Genomic DNA, 20,089 nt, shown 5'->3' on the forward strand with positions numbered 1-20,089 from the left:
GGCAGGCTGCGTTGTGCCTGCACGATGCAGGACATCGTGCTGCACTCTTGAAGCGGCCAGCAGATCTGGCTTGTGGAGAGGGGTCATGAGGTCTCTCAGCCCACAGATCCCTGAGGTTCCTCTGCCAAGAACCTGGACCTGCTGTACTAGCTGTTTCACTGCTGGCCAAGGTGCAGTGCTGCCCCAGCTGCAAGGGGCCCCTCTTTCCACATGGGGCAATTCCATGCTGGGGATGCCTAGAAGAGATCCTTTCTTGCTGGCCACAGCACCTCTGGAACTTGGGAAGAGGCATATCTCCTCCCTGCTGCCCAGAGCCACTGCACAGTGCTTCGTAGCCTCTCCATGGGGCTTAATGGGAGCAGTGTGGAAGAGTGGGCAGCAGCACCATACCATGCCAGAGCTTGAGGGGGCTGCTGAGTGAGGGCCCAGCCCTGTTGGCAGCAGGGGAGAAGTAAAGCTGGCAATACTAGGCCATGCCATTCTTATTTCGGCCCTATTACTGGCAGTAGTTCTGTCATCAGAGCTGCGATATCATGCAAGTGATGAATTACCTGTCGACAGAGATGTGTTTCCAGCAGCTGCTAGGAGGAAACAAGAGAAATTATAGCTTCTTTAGTTAACATCCTGGAGCTGGGCAAAATTGTTAGACTAAAGATTTTTTCCCCAAAACTACAGATTTGGCAACACCAAAACATTGAACAACTCCTGCCTTTTCAATTCATTGCTCAAATGTATTACAATTTCAAACACCTCACGAGAAATGTTTATTTTTAATCAAGTTAAAATGTCATTTTTGTATGAAACCATTTTGTTTCAAAAGTACTATTAATATTTTAATAACCACAAATGCATAAAAACAGGTGAAGTCAAACCTAAATATTACAATTTTGTTCAAATAAAATGTTTTGAATTATCTGAAACAGAGGCATAAAGAAGCGAAGTGGCATGGCAGACACAGGAAGAAGATTTAGGTTTCCTACATAGCACGTATGAACTTCAGAGTGTTATATTCAGGTTTTGGCCATTGTGGGTGCTTCTTCCTTCCCTGCCGCATGCCATTTTTGTGGTGTATTTTTATTCTGCACTACCACAATCACATTCACCAGAGAAATAACTGGCTGGCTACTTGAAGCATGGAACTAAAGTTGGAGGACCTGGGAAAGTGGTTTCTACATTACAGGATTCAGTGCCACTAACTGTATTTCTTATTTTGTAAACTCAGCAATGTGACGTGCAATCACATCTTAGACATGGCATTTTTCATGCCAATCATTCAACTGCAAGACACCAGCAAACTTTGGCTGCTTACCTGAACAAATGACACCGGCATCCTCGGAATGACCACAGTTATGAGTGAGCCATCCTGCATGAGAACAGTTCCACAGGCTGTTTTCCCATCCTCTGCAGTTTACATCATCCAGGACAATATTTCCTGAGCCTTGACCAAAATAGGCACTGCCCTTTGCTTCAACACCATATCCACATCCAAGCTGCCTGCACACAACATTTGCGTCACTGAGATCCCAGGAATCATCACACACTGTCCCCCACGATCCTTTATAATAGACTTCCACACGACCTTCACATCTGCTAGCTGAATTCACCAGTCTCAAGGCCAGCCCTTAAACAGATGCAAAGCAATTATTATTAATACATGACTGGTAGTTTGTCTCTTTCATAACAATGGAGCCAATTGAGATGTGATGGATGCAGACATGGAAAAATAATTTATTACTGGGAGTGATTGTGACCAAATCACACATACGGATTAACATTGAAAAAAACATTTGAAAAATTCTCTCACATGTGTATTCAAAAGTTGTCATCTAAACTACCAGTTACCTCTCAAGGAAAAAATCTGTCATAATGGATAGTTCTTTGAAAACCTTCGTTCAATGTGCAGTCAGAAAAGCTAAAAATATGTTAGCAAACATGACGAAATGCACAGAAAAAAGTAAAGAGAGTATGAGAAATTAATTAGAGTTATAAGAGATTTTCCTGATCAGGAGAAATTACAGAGACTGGGACTGTTCAACTTCCAAAAAAGACCACTCAGGAGGCATAGGATAGAAGTCCATAAAACCCATGAAGGATACGAAGAAAGTGAGTACAGAGATGTTATTTAAGCCTTCACATAACACAAAACTGGGGAGTTTTCTGCTATCCTGGCTGCTTCAGATAGTGCTATTTGCTGGGCTTTCTCCATGAAGGAATAGCAGACTTTTGGGTCCAGCACTCTGAACCTCTTTTCCCACATCTGAAACTCACTTCACATTTCCAGGGTTTCAATTTCATTGCAATCAAAATCTCATTCACAGGTCGGTGTCGTTTTCCAAGCCAGAACACAGAAAGATGTTAGCTAACTACATACCACTGAAAATTAAAATATGTAGAAATGTAAAAATGATATATGTAAAAAGACTCACCATCGCCCACATTACCAACTGAAAAAAAGAAAACACAACAAACATTCTATCAGTACAACATACTTAGGCTTTTAGAAACCTTTTTTATTTTCCCTTTTAACTGTAGTAACTTTTTTCAGAAAATGTAAATTTTTTGAACATCCAATGTTGTCGAGTATTAGAAAGGGTATGTCTACACTTGCAGCCTATTTCGGAATGAGGTTGCAAATGTAGGCATTCAGAATTGTAAATCGAGCCCGGGATTTGAATATCCCATGCTTGATTTGAATCTTCCCAGCAGGGCGCCATTTTTTTTTTTTTTTTTTGAAATTTACAAGCTTAGAATAAATGCCCGCATCTATACACGGCAGAGAAACGGGCATTCGAAATAAAGCCCTATTTCGAACTACCTGTAAAACCTCATTGCAGGAGGAATAACAGGTAGTTTGAAATAGGGCTTTATTTCGAACGCCCGTTTTACTGCCGCGTATAGATGCGGGCAGTTATTCCGGGCTTGTAAATTTCAAAAATGGCACCCGCCATGAAGATGCAAATCAAGCACGGGATATTTAAATCCCGAGCTTGATGAGCAATTCCAAATGCCTATGTTTTTAGCCCTATTCCGAAATAGGCTGCAAGTATAGACATACCCAAATAGACTAGAAAAAACTTCATACAGAAACTGAACTCTATGGGCCACAGAACCGCACGCATGATGTTCCCTCACGAAGTGGCAGGATGTTCTTTCACTAAAGGTCAAAGTCCAGATACATGGCATCCACTGCTTTCTTCACTGACTACATTCATTTGTCAAAGAAAGTGATCATTAAACTGTAAAACTCTATTCCCTATTTTCAGCAGGTGGGTACAATATAAAATAGATACAATTTTAGCAAATCAAGAAGAAAACGGAGCTTACAAGTGGTGGTAAATAATGGCTGTATTGTCCTAGTAATGTCAGGAACGAGTGTCGAAGTTTCATAAATAGGTGTTTGGCTCCCTTGAGAAAACAAAGACAAAATTAGAGGCTACATTAGTAAGGAGGGAAGAATTGATGGTTTTATTGCTTAATAAATACACATTCTTGCATTAACCATTATTAAAAATGTAAATTACTTTCTTGGGAAGCTTTTATTTTGATAATTATTGCGGCATACATTGAGGTTCTTCTTTCCTGAACCTTCCATGGCCAGCCCATTGTCGCTGGAGCCAAGGCAGGCTGCGCTGTGCCTGCACGATGCAGGACATCGTGCTGCACGCTTGAAGCGGCCAGCAGATCTGGCTTCCGGGACAGAAGCATGAGGTGTCTCAGCCCACAGATCCCTGAGGTTCCTCTGCCAAGAACCTGGACCTGCTGTACTAGCTGTTTCACTGCTGGCCAAGGTGCAATGCTGCCCCAGCTGCAAGGGACCCCTCTTTCCACATGGGGCAATTCCATGCTGGGGATGCCTAGAAGAGATCCTTTCTTGCTAGCCACAGCACCTCTGGAACTTGGGAAGAGGCATATCTCCTCCCTGCTGCCCAGAGCCACTGCACAGTGCTTGGTAGCCTCTCCATGGGGCTTAATGGGAGCAGTGTGGAAGAGTGGGCAGCAGCACCATACCATGCCAGAACTTGAGGGGGCTGCTGAGTGAGGGCCCAGCCCTGTTGGCAGCAGGGGAGAAGTAAAGCTGGCAATACTAGGCCAAGCCATTCTTATTTCTGCCCTATTACTGGCAGTAGTTCTGTCATCAGAGCTGCGATATCATGCAAGTGATGAATTACCTGTCGACGGAGATGTGTTTCCAGCAGCTGCTAGGAGGAAACAAGAGAAATTACAGCTTCTTTAGTTAACATCCTGGAGCTGGGCAAAATTGTTAGACTAAAGATTTTTTCCCCAAAACTACAGATTTGGCAACACCAAAACATTGAACAACTCCTGCCTTTTCAATTCATTGCTCAAATGTATTACAATTTCAAACACCTCACGAGAAATGTTTATTTTTAATCAAGTTAAAATGTCATTTTTCGTATGAAACAATTTTGTTTCAAAAGTACTATTAATATTTTAATAACCACAAATGCATAAAAACAGGTGAAGTCAAACCTAAATATTACAATTTTGTTCAAATAAAATGTTTTGAATTATCTGAAACAGAGGCATAAAGAAGCGAAGTGGCATGGCAGACCCAGGAAGAAGATCTAGGTTTCCTACATACCACGTATGAACTTCAGAGTGTTATATTCAGGTTTTGGCCATTGTGGGTGCTTCTTCCTTCCCTGCCGCATGCCATTTTTGTGGTGTATTTTTATTCTGCGCTACCACAATCACATTCACCAGAGAAATAACTGGCTGGCTACTTGAAGCATGGAACTAAAGTTGGAGGACCTGGGAAAGTGGTTTCTACATTACAGGATTCGGTGCCACTAACTGTATTTCTTATTTTGTAAACTCAGCAATGTGACGTGCAATCACATCTTAGACATGGCATTTTTCATGCCAATCATTCAACTGCAAGACACCAGCAAACTTTGGCTGCTTACCTGAACAAATGACACCGGCATCCTCGGAATGACCACAGTTATGAGTGAGCCATCCTGCATGAGAACAGTTCCACAGGCTGTTTTCCCATCCTCTGCAGTTTACATCATCCAGGACAATATTTCCTGAGCCTTGACCAAAATAGGCACTGCCCTTTGCTTCAACACCATATCCACATCCAAGCTGCCTGCACACAACATTTGCGTCACTGAGATCCCAGGAATCATCACACACTGTCCCCCACGATCCTTTATAATAGACTTCCACACGACCTTCACATCTGCTAGCTGAATTCACCAGTCTCAAGGCCAGCCCTTAAACAGATGCAAAGCAATTATTATTAATACATGACTGGTAGTTTGTCTCTTTCATAACAATGGAGCCAATTGAGATGTGATGGATGCAGACATGGAAAAATAATTTATTACTGGGAGTGATTGTGACCAAATCACACATACGGATTAACATTGAAAAAAACATTTGAAAAATTCTCTCACATGTGTATTCAAAAGTTGTTATCTAAACTACCAGTTACCTCTCAAGGAAAAAATCTGTCATAATGGATAGTTCTTTGAAAACCTTTGTTCAATGTGCAGTCAGAAAAGCTAAAAATATGTTAGCAAACATGACGAAATGCACAGAAAAAAGTAAAGAGAGTATGAGAAATTAATTAGAGTTATAAGAGATTTTCCAGATTAGGAGAAATTACAGAGACTGGGACTGTTCAACTTCCAAAAAAGACCACTCAGGAGGCATAGGATAGAAGTCCATAAAACCCATGAAGGATACGAAGAAAGTGAGTACAGAGATGTTATTTAAGCCTTCACATAACACAAAACTGGGGAGTTTTCTGCTATCCTGGCTGCTTCAGATAGTGCTATTTGCTGGGCTTTCTCCATGAAGGAATAGCAGACTTTTGGGTCCAGCACTCTGAACCTCTTTTCCCACATCTGAAACTCACTTCACATTTCCAGGGTTTCAATTTCATTGCAATCAAAATCTCATTCACAGGTCGGTGTCGTTTTCCAAGCCAGAACACAGAAAGATGTTAGCTAACTACATACCACTGAAAATTAAAATATGTAGAAATGTAAAAATGATATATGTAAAAAGACTCACCATCGCCCACATTACCAACTGAAAAAAAGAAAACACAACAAACATTCTATCAGTACAACATACTTAGGCTTTTAGAAACCTTTTTTATTTTCCCTTTTAACTGCAGTAACTTTTTTCAGAAAATGTAAATTTTTTGAACATCCAATGTTGTCTAGTATTAGAAAGGGTATGTCTACACTTGCAGCCTATTTCGGAATGAGGTTGCAAATGTAGGCATTCAGAATTGTAAATCGAGCCCGGGATTTGAATATCCCATGCTTGATTTGAATCTTCCCAGCAGGGCGCCATTTTTTTTTTTTTTTTTTTTTTTTTGAAATTTACAAGCTTAGAATAAATGCCCGCATCTATACACGGCAGAGAAACGGGCATTCGAAATAAAGCCCTATTTCGAACTACCTGTAAAACCTCATTGCAGGAGGAATAACAGGTAGTTTGAAATAGGGCTTTATTTCGAACGCCCGTTTTACTGCCGCGTATAGATGCGGGCAGTTATTCCGGGCTTGTAAATTTCAAAAATGGCACCCGCCATGAAGATGCAAATCAAGCACGGGATATTTAAATCCCGAGCTTGATGAGCAATTCCAAATGCCTATGTTTTTAGCCCTATTCCGAAATAGGCTGCAAGTGTAGAGGTACCCAAATAGACTAGAAAAAACTTCATACAGAAACTGAACTCTATGGGCCACAGAACCGCACGCATGATGTTCCCTCATGAAGTGGCAGGATGTTCTTTCACTAAAGGTCAAAGTCCAGATACATGGCATCCACTGCTTTCTTCACTGACTACATTCATTTGTCAAAGAAAGTGATCATTAAACTGTAAAACTCTATTCTCTATTTTCAGCAGGTGGGTACAATATAAAATAGATACAATTTTAGCAAATCAAGAAGAAAACGGAGCTTACAAGTGGTGGTAAATAATGGCTGCATTGTCCTAGTAATGTCAGGAACGAGTGTCGAAGTTTCATAAATAGGTGTTTGGCTCCCTTGAGAAAACAAAGACAAAATTAGAGGCTACATTAGTAAGGAGGGAAGAATTGGTGGTTTTATTGCTTAATAAATACACATTCTTGCATTAACCATTATTAAAAATGTAAATTACTTTCTTGGGAAGCTTTTATTTTGATAATTTTTGTGGCATAAATTGAGTTTCTTCTTCCCTCAACCTTCCATGGGCAGCCCCTTGTCACTGGCGCCGAGGCAGGCTGCGCTGTGCCTGCACGATGCAGGACATCGTGCTGCACTCTTGAAGCGGCCAGCAGATCTGGCTTCCGGGACAGGAGCATGAGGTCTCTCAGCCCACAGATCCCTGAGGTTCCTCTGCCAAGAACCTGGACCTGCTGTACTAGCTATTTCACTGCTGGCCCAGGTGCAGAGCTGCCCCAGCTGCAAGGGACCCCTCTTTCCGCATTGGGCAATTTCATGCTGAGGCTGCCTAGAAGAGATCCTTTCTTGCTGGCCACAGCACCTCTGGAACTTGGGAAGAGGCATATCTCCTCCCTGCTGCCCAGAGCCACTGCACAGCGCTTGGTAGCCTCTCCATGGGGCTTAATGGGAGCAGTGTGGAAGAGTGGGCAGCAGCACCATACCATGCCAGAGCTTGAGGGGACTGCTGAGTGAGGGCCCAGCCCTGTTGGCAGCAGGGGAGAAGTAAAGCTGGCAATACTAGGCCATGCCATTCTTATTTCTGCCCTATTACTGGCAGTAGTTCTGTCATCAGAGCTGCGATATCATGCAAGTGATGAATTACCTGTCGACGGAGATGTGTTTCCAGCAGCTGCTAGGAGGAAACAAGAGAAATTACAGCTTCTTTAGTTAACATCCTGGAGCTGGGCAAAATTGTTAGACTAAAGATTTTTTCCCCAAAACTACAGATTTGGCAACACCAAAACATTGAACAACTCCTGCTTTTTCAATTCATTGCTCAAATGTATTACAATTTCAAACACCTCACGAGAAATGTTTATTTTTAATCAAGTTTAAATGTCATTTTTCGTATGAAACAATTTTGTTTCAAAAGTACTATTAATATTTTAATAACCACAAATGCTTAAAAACAGGTGAAGTCAAACCTAAATATTACAATTTTGTTCAAATAAAATGTTTTGAATTATCTGAAACAGCGGCATAAAGAAGCGAAGTGGCATGGCAGACCCATGAAGAAGATCTAGGTTTCCTACATAGCACATATGAACTTCAGAGTGTTATATTCAGGTTTTGGCCATTGTGGGTGCTTCTTCCTTCCCTGCCGCATGCCATTTTTGTGGTGTATTTTTATTCTGCGCTACCACAATCACATTCACCAGAGAAATAACTGGCTGGCTACTTGAAGCATGGAACTAAAGTTGGAGGACCTAGGAAAGTGGTCTCTACATTACAGGATTCGGTGCCACTAACTGTATTTCTTATTTTGTAAACTCAGCAATGTGACGTGCAATCACATCTTAGACATGGCGTTTTGCATGCCAATCATTCACCTGCAAGAAACCAGCAAACTCTGGCTACTTACCTGAACAGATGACACCAGCATCCTCAGAATGACCACAGTTATGATTGAGCCATCCTGCATGAGAACAGTCCCACAGACTGTTTTCCCATCCTCTGCAGTTTACATTATCCAGGACAATATTTCCTGAGCCTTGACCAAAATAGGCACTGCCCTTTGCTTCAACTCCATATCCACATCCAAGCTGCCCGCACACAACATTTGCATCATTGAGATCCCAAGAATCATCACACACTGTCCCCCACGATCCTTTATAATAGACTTCCACACGACCTTCACATCTGTTGGCTGAATTCACCAGTCTCAAGGCCAGCCCTAAAACAGATGCAAAGCAATAAGTAGTAGTACGCAAGCTGTAGTTTTGCACTTTTTCATAATGTGGAGGCAATTGAGATGTATTTGATGCAGGCACAGAACAATAATTTTACTGCTGGGAGTAACTGTGACCAAATCACACATTTGGATTAACATTAAAAACACGTTTGAAAACATCTCTCACGTGTGTACATAAGTTGTCATCTAAACTACCTGTTATGTCTCAAGGAAAAAACCATGATGTCATGGGTACCTCTTTGAAAACTTGTGTTCAATGTGCAATGGCAGTCAGAAAAAATAAAAATATGTTAGCACACATGACGGAGGGCATAGAAAATAGCCTAGAAAATATCCCAATGCTACTAAAATCCATGTCATAGCAACATTGTGAAAATGGGTTCTAATTCTGGTCATGCCATTTCTAAAAGGATATATTAGAAAAAGTACAGCGTGTATGGCAAATTAATTAGAGTTATAAGAGATTTTCCAGAGTAGGAGATATTATAGAGACTGGGACTGTTTAACTTCCAAAAAAGACCACTTAGAAGGCATAGTACAGAGGTCCATAAAAGCCATGAAGGATATTAAGAAAAGGCGTACAGAGATGTTATTTAAGCCTTCACATAACACAAAACTGAATTTTCTGCTATCATGGCTGCTTCTCATAGTGCTGTTTGCTGGTCTTTCTCCATGAATGAATAGCAGACTTTGGGGTCCAGCACTCTGAACCACTTTTCCCACACCTGAAACTCACTTAGATTTCTAGGGTTTCAATTTCAATTTCATTACAATCAAAATTTAATTCACAGGTCAGTATCATTTTCCAAGCCGGAACACAGAAAGATGTTAGCTAACTACATACCACTGTAAATTAAAGTGTGTACAAATATAAGAATAATATATGTAAACAGACTCACCATCGCCCACGTTATCAACTGAAAAAAAGGAATCACAATGTGCACTATATCAGTAGGCTTTTAGAAACCTTTTTTTCTGTTTCTAATTAACTGCAGTAATTTGTTCAGAAAATGTAAATTTTTCTTACATCCAATGTTTTGTGGCATTAGAAAGAGGACTAGAAAACACTTCATACAGAAACTGAACGGTGTGGGCCACAGTACTGGTCTCATGGTGCTCCCTGAAAAATGGGCCAGATCTTCTTTTGAATATATTATCTCCCAAGAGGAACTGCTGCTTCCAGTATGGCTGTGGAATATCAGAGCAGCTCTGACTTTTGATTTCTGCTGCTATTCCGTGCAACATCTGAAACCCTCCTCAGGTATCAGTGTCTGCAAAAAGTCTGTGATCAGTATTGCTAAAGTGGACACATTGTTGCATATCCTGATACTTCCTTAAGCATTCGTCATTCTATTTTCTAGCCAAGTGATAATATTTAGGCTCAAGATAATACTAACTGAAGTGGCCAATGAATATTTCTGAGACACGGGTCAGATGTCTTACATATGAGTCCACATACATAGCATCGACTACCTTCTTCAGTGACTTCATTCATTCATCGAAGACAGTGATCATTAAACTGTAAAATTCTATTCTACAATTTCAGCAGTTGGGTACGCTATAAAATAGATACAATTATAGTAAAGCAAGTATAAAATGGAGCTTACGAGTGGCGTTGAACAACTGCACTGTAGTTGCAGTTGTGTCAGGCATTGATGTCATATATCCATAAGTAGTTGTTGGGCTCCCTTTGAGAAAACAAAGACAAAATTAGAGGCTAGATTAGTAAGAAGAGAAGAGTTGATGATTTTATTTCTTAATAAAAACACATTCTTGCATTAACTGTTTTTAAAAATGGAAATTACTTTCTTGGGAATCTTTTATTTGTAGAATTATTGCTGCATACATTGATTTTCTTCTTTCCTCAGCCTTCCATGGGCAGCTCCTTGTCACTGGCACTGAGTCTGGCTACGTGGTACCTGCATGACACGGCACATCATGCTGCATCCCAGAAGCAGCCAGGAGCCTTTGGAGGAGGGGGCTTTCCCTTGCCTAGAAGCTCGACCTGTTGCACTAGCAATTTCACCTCTGGCCCTAGCACAGAGCTGCCCCAGCTGTGAGGGGCCCCTCTTCACCGCCTGGGGCAACTCCATTCCGGGGCCACTTAGTAGAGGCACCTTCTTGCCTTTCCAGCAGCCTGCAGAAGTAAGGGTAGCAATATCATACCATGCCCTCCTTTACTTCTGCACTGCTGCCTGCAGAGCTGGACAGTCAGGGCATGGTGGCTGCTGACTGAAGGCCAAGCCCTGCAGGCAACAGTGGAGAAGGAAAGCTGGCAATACTAGACTATGTCATTCTGACTTCTGCACTATTACTGAGAGTGGTTCTGTCTTCAAAGCTGGGCTCTAAACTAGCAGCTTCTGCTCTTGAGCTACCCAGCTCAGAAGGCATAACTACTACCAGCAGCAGAGCATGGGTAAAGGTAACAGTACTGCAACACTCCCTATAATAACTTGGCAACTCCTTTTCGGGTCAGGACCCCTATAACTGCAACAGTGTGAAATTTCAGAATAAAATATTTGAAATCATTAAATTTATTATTTTTAAATCCTATTACCATGAAATTGACAACACGGATTATATACTTGATAGGGTTCTATTCATATTTCGAGACCATTTATCCACCCTTTCCTCACCCACTTTCTGAGAAGTTATCACCTCCAGGGTTTTTCATCTGTCTGCAGACACATAACAACTGGACCACTGAAACTGCCAAATAAATGCTTCAAATAAACATGTCCCTGTTTGCAAGCAGCAGGTATAGTAAGGACAAGTTTAGCTACGCATGCAAAAAGAAAACCAGCAAACTGCTTATTTATCTATGAACACATCAGATTTGCTTGTGCAAATTCTTGTTTGTAGATGAAATTTTTGAAACAGTCAAGTCTCAAAATTCTAAAGGTCATACTATGGATTTGGAATCAAAACACAGTGCTAATGGTCAATTAAAGTTCCCTGAAGTTATTTTTCAGCTTCTCTGGCACTTTCACAAAATAACAATAATTTAAATCTGTTTGAGTTGACCTGAAACTGAAAACGCTTAAAAATAAATCTTGAAAATGACCCATTTATGGTCAAATAAAAAGTGTTTCCAAAGCTTTTTTTAAAATAAAACCTAAAAAAACAGACTTAGATTACAAGCTAATAGGTGCAGGATGGTGGCTGCTTCCTTAATGCCCTTTAGATCAGTGGTTAGGGTGCACTCTCAGCAGGCAGTGGTGTCTCAGATAGTCTCCTGTCTCCTCTGGCCACAAACATAAGCTTTTCATGAGGGATGTAATTCTACACACTTGCTCATTGCTACCTGGGTGAAAGGTGCAAAAAATACAGGGTTGCCTGAAACAGGCAATGGCATAATGTATAGACAGCAGTGCAAATAATCTCTCCTGGCCCCTGGGAAGCAATGATGTATGGACAGGGCACTATAGCGGCTACATCTAGATTATAGGCTTCTTTCGGAAGAAGTTTTTTTCAGAAGAGATCTTCCAGAAAAACTTCTTGCGAAAGAGCACATCCACACACAAGAATGCATCGAAAAAGCACTTTTTCAAAAGAGAGTTCCCGGGCTGATTGAATGCTCTCACATCAAAGGCCACCCAGAACCACTTCAGGCAGGGATTGAGGTCACCAGTTGCTTCTGAGTGCTGGTGCCGGAGCCTTGCAGAGACACGTGCTTAAAAGGACCCCCCCCCTGGACATGCATTTCTCTGCTTCTGCTGCGTGCTTGCTACCTCTTCGAGGAAGAGCAAAGCTCTCACAGTGCCTGCTGTGGTTGCCCTGCTTTTGTGGATGTCACTGATTTGTTCTTCGTGCCATGGAGCCGGAGCTGCCCCTGGGCATGTGATGGCCCCACATGGCCATACTGCAGTTTTTGCAGCACTGGTCCTGCACAAGCTCAACTCCGAGTTCATTTTTGGCATCCTATCTTTGGGTGCAGGAACTACAGTCTGGCTACTGCGCCCCACAATGGAGAGGAATTGCTGGAGGCTCAACACCAGTTTAGATTGGTGGGACTGACTAATCATGGAGCCATGGGGCAACCATCAGTGGCTCCAAAACTTCCACATGAGGAAGGCCATCTTTTTGGAGCTATATGCCTGGCTCACCCCCGCCCTCCGGAGACATGACACCCACCTGCAGCCCACCATCCTCCTGGAGTAGTGGGTCACCATTGCCCTCTGGAAGCTCACCACCCCAGACAGCTACTGGTCAGTGGGCCAGTGGCATGGGGAAGTCCACTGGGGGGGCTCCTCCTCATGGAGGTAAGGCACTCTGGGGCTGCAGTACCTACGCTAGCTGGGAGGGGAAAGGAGTCCTGGAAAAGCGGGATCCTAGGGAAAGGGGGATTGGGAGCTGTGGGGGATGCTGTGGTGTCGGGGGAGAAGACTCATCCCCAGGGGGTTGTACCATCCTGCCATCACACATCCCTGCTGCTGGGGGGGAGACCTCATAGGGGGTGGCTCCTGGGATGTTTGAGGGGGGAGGAAAGGAGATCAAGCACCGCCCAAGGGCTCAGGCAGCCCCTCTCTCATTCTCTGTTTTGTGTGGTTCTTTGCAGGTGGTGAGGGCCATCAACTCAATCCTGCAATGGAAAGTCATCTGCCTGGGAGACCTGGACCTGATCGTGGCTGGATTTGCTGCCCTGGGGTTCCTGAACTGCGGGGGAGCGATCGATGGGACCCACATCCTGGTCCACGCACCAAACCTTTGAGCGGCCCCGTACTTTAATTGCATAGGCTACTTTTCTGTGGTGCTGCAGGCCTTGGTCGACCAACTTGGACACTTCACAGACATTTTTGTTGGGTGGTCAGGTAGGGCACACAATGCCCGCATCTTTAGAAACTCCAGCCTGTACTGCAAGCTGGAGGTGGGAACATTCTTCCCCTGCTATGAACTTGCCATTGGGGATGTGCAGATGCCACTGTGTATCGTGGAGGATGCGGCATACCCCGTTATGCCATGGCTGAGGAAGCCTTGCACTGGCCATCTGGACCCCATCAGGAACCTATTTAGTGCCCGCCTGAACCATGCCTGGATCCAGGTCGAATGCGCCTTCAGGCGCCTCAAGGAATGGTTCAGGTGCCTGCTGACCCTCCTCTACGTGGGGGAGCACAACATCCCTGTGGTGGTCGTGGCATGTTATGTCCTCCACAATGTTGTGGAGAGGAAGGGAGAAGTCTTCCTCTTGGGGTGGGGGGTAGAGCTCTTTAACCTTACTCAGGACCTGTTCCAAGGTCTGGGGTGGCATCAACACTCTGCCAGGGACTTGGCCATCCAGCCATAAATGTCCACATTGTAGCGCTTGGCCCGGAGATCCTGCAAGGTCTCCTTCTCGCCCCACAGCTCAAGGAGGGACAGTTCTCTGGTCCAGACCAGGAGGGTGCCTGCCTCTTGGTCCCCCTGGGTGGGTCCTGGGACACCTGGGGCTGCTCCCTGCAAGGGCCAGAGAGGTCACAGAGGGCTTGAGGCTGAGCCATGAGTGGCAAGGCCTGTGACAGGGAGAGCCGCGCAGTGAGTTGCTGCTCTCAGGCCAGCTTCCTGCCACAAGGCTTGTCCAGGGTGCCTGCAGCTTTAAGAGAGGCCAGGAGACAGGAACTATAGAGTTGTGATTACTTTGTATGGAGTGTCCGTCAGGGCATCTACTATTTCTTGGAGGCCTCTTTAAAAAAAAAAAAAAAAAAAAAAAATCTGTCCTGTCCACACATACCTTTTTCTGAATGAGCTCTTTCGGAAAAGGAATTCTTCCTCATAGAAAGAGGATTACCAACATCAGAAAAACCCTTCTGTTCTTTTGATTTACTTTCGAAACAACGCAAGTGCAGTGTGGACATTCTGCAAGTTTTTTTGGAAAAATGGCTGTTTTTCCAACAAAACTCTGTAGGGTAGACATACCCGGGGAGAGCTGAGAGAAGACGATACTGGAAGAAGATTGAGAAAGCAGGAACATTCAGGGTGAGGAAAGATGTAGAGAGACAGAGGAGGAAATAGAAGATGGGGAGGAAGAGAAGCGGAGAAATAAAGGTGGCTAAGTCAAGAGCTTCAGATACTTGGGTGGCCAGCCAGCTGTGTAAGAGGGAGTACAGAGGTAGCTCAGATTCCGTGGCCCATAGGTTAGGAAAGATGTTTAATGTTAGGAAGGAGCCAAACTGAATTTCTTCTGAAGAAGTTGCCCTTCTTTAACATTACAGTTAGAGTTCACACATATTTACTTACTCCCTTCTTACATTCATTCATAAATATACTGAAACAACACACACAAGCTGTTGCACACTCACCCTTGACAAATCCCGTTTAACTAAAGGTGTGATGTGAACAGAAATAACTATAATGTCGCTTCAGTTCTAGTTATGAAAATTACCCGTATTGTACCAAAGACCAAGCTATATAACATGAGCTTTACAGGATTCTTCAGAATTGGTTGGTTCAAGAATTTTAAACAGGTTACCCAAACTACTCACAAAGTAACAAGAAAAAAATCATTTACAAAGTGGGAGATGCCAGCACAGTGGTGTGCAATAGTTCATTTAGTCCAAAAACACTGTTTCACAATTCTATCATTACAGTTTGCTAAATTGTATTTAATACAACATAAGTTGGGTGCTTCAGTGTGCATCTAGAACTGTTACTTTTGAAGCACTTGGAAATAAATATAAATTTTAACAAGCAAAATCATATTCCTTCTTAATTCACATCCTGGACACAAAGATTTGGACACATTAAACTGTTAACTTACAAGCTATATAGTGCAACTTCATTTTAATTGTTGTACCAGCCACTAACACAAAACACTAAATGGTGGGAACAAGGTTAATTTCACCATATTAAGAAGTTTTTATTAAAAGGCTCAACCAATAGCTCAGTTAACTAATTTGTTTGGCTCACATGTTGCAACAGAATGGAGCTGTGCTATCCAGTGAGGCCGTACACTGACACTACCTTTAATCTTTGCACAAAGCTCCCATTGATGTGACTGGGTGTTCTAGATGTGGACACAGTGAAAGTGAGCAAAAGTTCTCTTTACATTTTTGGAAGAATGACTTTGAAAAAATTGGAGGCATTTTACCTGCGGCAGGCTGCAGAGTTCCCAAAATTGGCAGAAACAGCCACACGAAGATCATTGTGACACCCATCGTGTGAGGGCTTCTATGGAATGGAGCATCAGAATTTATAGGCTGTGATTATGAAGGGGCGTGTCTCAGCAGTCGGCTCTGCACGTACAGTCAATCAATACAAAGTGCATGCCAAAGGTGTTTTTATTGCAGTCACAAAAGAAGGTGTGTTTAATTCATTCCCCTTTTCTTTTTATGTTGTAACCTCCTTGTCTCTACCAGAAGACAATGTTTAAACAATAGCAATTCACACTCCTTTAAGGAGAACTTTTGGCATGAATTCTGACACATCAATTTGACTCGTGCATGAATTAAAAGTTACCTTTGGTGTCTCTAGAGTGGATCCAGGTGCTTTATTCTTCCCAGAGCCTTCTGGTGGTATGGAAGGGGGAGAATCTTTGAGACTGTAGGAAGTGATGGGATGGCCTTTCTCCAGGAAGGAATTTTTCATGGTGTTTGAAGGATCAATCTGTTGTATGCAGTACATAATTTAGGAATGTGATTGAGTCACAGAATCACAAATAATGAGCTACCAAATATTCGTAGGATATTATATTACTGACTTATGAGTTTCCCCCAGGCCAGTAACAGGTTCAGTCACTATTTGGCTTGTAATCCTGGGTGTCTTATGGCTGTGCAGCTTTGCGTCCTGAGCTTTCAATCCAGCCACCTGCCAGCATCCCCATAGCATTGCACTGGCTTTGCCCAACTTGGTTAAACCAAGCTTAGTATCTTCCAGCCCCAAATTCACCCTCAAATCATCCTATGGCAGGGACCAGTGCCTCTCTCTGGACCCTCACAGAGAAAGCATTACATCAATTGCTGCTACGAAGATAGTAAAACACTCCAACTGTTTAGCTTTCTGGAAGCACACAGTTTATTCATCTTACATGGCACAGATGATTTATAGTGAAAGCAAAATAAGTTTATTAACTGAAGAACAAGGACTAAGAGATACCAAAAAAGGGATAAAAGCAAAGATAGTTACAAGCAAATAAAAGTGAAAATATGCTTCTAAAAGTCCCAAACTGAACCCAGCAAGATACAGTCCTTGTGAAAGATGATTTCTCTCACTCAGTTTCCTTCCCAGCTTTTTTTTGTTTGTTTTTGTTTTTGTTTTTGGCCAGAACCCATCACAGAGATTAAATTGCTTTGTTTGTTTGTCTCCTAAGGTAAGAAATAAATTTCTTTGTTCCTCATATTCCCAAAAAGACTGTCTCTGGGTATGTCTAGACTGCATCCCTCTGTCGGCAGAGGGATGCAGATTAGGCAGGTCAACATTGCAAATGAGGCAGGGAATTAAATATCCCGTGCCTAATTTGCATAAAATGGCCACCACGTTTTGCCGACTCAGCACTTTGTCTGCAAAAAGTGGCAGTTTAGAGGGAGATCTGTTGAGAAAGAAAGACTTGTTTGACAGTTCCTATAAACATCCTTGCAGGTGTCTGATAAGTCAGGCCATGTTAATTTTGTCTCCTGAGTTCCAGATCAGGATAACCAGACCTGGCTTAGCCCCATGGTGCTGTTTGGTGCTCATATATAAATTGAAGTAAACCTACTTTCCTTTGTCTCAAAAATATTGGTTTAACACCTTTACCTGAGCTAGGCTGCCTGGTTTTAAACTTGTTTTACTAAAATGTCCTAGAGAGGGCATTTATAACGTCATATATAACATAAACACACACATTTTACAATGATATTAATACTCAGCATTTTATTTGTTGTTACAGAATATCCTACCCAAGTGATTATCAACAAGTGGATCATGATGAACTGGTCTATCCTGGCATCTCTAACAATTAAATGCAATTTCCAGCCATAGAAGCTACAGCTACACTGCCCAGTCTTGCGCAAAAACATATGCAAATGAGGCATGGCAATGATACCATCGTGCCTCATTTGCATACTTAATGAGCTGCCATTTTTGCTTAAGGGGCTTTTGCGCAAGAGCCGTTCTGCCTGAAAATAATTCATTGTCGCACCTCATTTGCATATGTTCTTGCACAACACTGGGCAGTGTAGACATAACCTAAAAGTCCAGCAGCAAGGAGGTTGCTCAGGCAGGTTGCCTGTGTGCCCAAAAATAGCTGGCTGCTAGCACATTTGTGTGGCCCCCTATGCATGAGATGGAGCAGCTCCACATATTCTCCCCACACCCAGGACCATCCCAGCTGACGAGAGCTGTGGGGTTGGTGCTTGCAGGTGTAGGCGTCTCAGGGAGAACCATTGCCCCCTAGCCATCAGGGGCTGCAGTGACATGGCCACTGTCAGCCCCTTCTGGGAGCAATGTGGGGCCAGAGGAGGCAGACTGCTTGCCTTAGTGTCTCACATCAGCACCTGGGATAAGCATCTCCAGGCTGGGGGCTGTAGCTCACATCTGCTCCTGCACTCAAACTCTCTCCCAGTGTCTGCAGCCCTCACCCACTCTGCACCCCAACACTCTGCCCCATCCTGGACCCCTCTTCTGCACCTATATTCCCCCCCAGAGCATATGTCCCTTACTCCTGCACCTCAACCCTCTGCCTCAGGTTGAACCCGGAGCACCCTCCCACATTCTGAACCCCTTGGCCTCAGCCCAGAGCCTGCACTGTACCCCCTCCTACACTCCAACCTCCTGGCCCAGCAGGGTGAAGTGAGGGTGGGAAAGAACAAGCAACAGAGGGAGGGGAAATGGAGTGAGCTGGGTGGGGCCTCAGGGAAGTGGAAGGGTAGATCCTGGGTAGATCTTAAATTCAGAAAGCAACCTTCTGTGTAAAAAGGTTGGTGACCACTGCTTTACACAATATCATTTGGATAAATACCATGACAACAGTGCTGGGTGTAGTGAGTTGGATAGGTCCAATGTGTGACAGCGTGCCCTATGCCCGTGGGCATCTAGGTTCTGAGGATCACATAACTGATAAGATTTTAGGAGGAAGGCTGTTTGCTTGCCCACATTTTAACAATAATTGTCAAACTCTTTTGCTCCAATTAATATCACATACAAATTCAGTTTAAAAAAAAGACAATACATTCAGTTGTCTTTACTATTGATCCTTTCGAAGATAGTGGATGATCACAGGGTATAAGCCCCATTGGCATGGCCAGGGACAAGGAGATACTTAAAATGATCACTGTTCTAGCTATGCAAAATGTTTGCAGTAAAACCTGTAGCCAACAGAAACTCATCTCTCTTTGTCTGAGTTCTGATTTGAGTGATTTAAAAAACATTTAGTGAAAGGTTTGCTAAATGGCATGAACCGGTGAAGTCATGGACAAATCTGTGGATTTTACACAAATTAAAGTGAAACTTCTGCTGGCATATTTCTCAGGGTCACTGGCACACACAAGGTTTCATATCATTACCCAAAATCTTGGAGTACTTTTTGGAGTACTTCACAAGATGTTCAGTTTTACAGGCTCTCTTTTCCCATATATCAACTTATTCCCAAAAGTTTAAATACATTGAGAACCAGTTGTGTAGAACACCAGAGGGTTTTTAGACTCGGGGTGGCCCATAGATCACATGCTGATCATGTGGGATTATGGCCTAGTTAAACTGAAGTCAATGGGGATACTTTTACATCCTCTAGAGATCTAGTTCTGGTTGTACAGCATGTGCATGACCTTTTTAATGCTGTATTTTGCATTATTTAGGTGAACTTGGTAAAAAGTGGTTGATGGCCATTCATTTGAAATCATGGTCCTTTTTTCTGTCACACCGCACTTCAATAAGTTTGGGTTACAATAGCATTTAGTAAATATATAATTTCTTGAGGACTCGGATAATTACTACAAGCTTCCTGAAGCACATTAAGGTACTGTCTTTGCCCTCAATAGCACACCATCCAAATTCAACAGGCTACAACAGACAAGAGTTGGCAAAAGAAGAAAGAAAGGTGCAAATGTTGTAGTGAAAAGAGCATGTGCACACATAATGAGACTTGTTAGTGTTGTACATTTACCACAGTTCATACACACCAGATGATGGAAGTAAATATTTTAGAAGGATTTCAGTGTGGAAACAGAGGTGGCTTGGCAAACAGGTTTGGGAAGATTTTCCATACACAGGGAACAATAAAGAATTCACACAGAAAAGTCAATGAAAGGAACACAA

At 42.9% G+C, this 20,089-nt stretch overlaps 1 protein-coding gene across 9 annotated transcripts in view; it reads right to left on the reverse strand.

Moving 5' to 3' along the window:
* The window catches only part of LOC102451547 (scavenger receptor cysteine-rich domain-containing protein DMBT1-like), a 28,140-nt gene extending 12,057 nt beyond the window's left edge, over nt 1-16,083 (reverse strand). For 2 of the 9 annotated variants that reach the window (XM_075935323.1, XM_075935319.1), the window contains exons 1-13: nt 15,948-16,083; nt 10,492-10,572; nt 9,784-9,801; nt 8,555-8,866; nt 7,796-7,825; nt 6,951-7,031; nt 6,046-6,063; nt 4,929-5,240; nt 4,170-4,199; nt 3,325-3,405; nt 2,427-2,444; nt 1,310-1,621; nt 552-581 (exon numbers count right to left, since the gene is read on the reverse strand). In XM_075935323.1, the coding sequence (XP_075791438.1) occupies nt 552-581; nt 1,310-1,621; nt 2,427-2,444; nt 3,325-3,405; nt 4,170-4,199; nt 4,929-5,240; nt 6,046-6,063; nt 6,951-7,031; nt 7,796-7,825; nt 8,555-8,866; nt 9,784-9,801; nt 10,492-10,572; nt 15,948-16,014 (1,390 nt within the window). In that variant the 5' untranslated portion in view covers nt 16,015-16,083. The remainder of the gene's footprint in view (nt 1-551; nt 582-1,309; nt 1,622-2,426; nt 2,445-3,324; nt 3,406-4,169; nt 4,200-4,928; nt 5,241-6,045; nt 6,064-6,950; nt 7,032-7,795; nt 7,826-8,554; nt 8,867-9,783; nt 9,802-10,491; nt 10,573-15,947) is intronic. The other 7 variants (XM_075935320.1, XM_075935321.1, XM_075935322.1 and 4 more) reach the window with 7 other exon arrangements.
* Between the last annotated feature and the right edge of the window lie 4,006 nt (nt 16,084-20,089).

The sequence above is a fragment of the Pelodiscus sinensis genome, chromosome 8 (genome assembly GCF_049634645.1).
Source record: "Pelodiscus sinensis isolate JC-2024 chromosome 8, ASM4963464v1, whole genome shotgun sequence".
Classification (NCBI taxonomy): Eukaryota; Metazoa; Chordata; order Testudines; family Trionychidae; genus Pelodiscus; species Pelodiscus sinensis.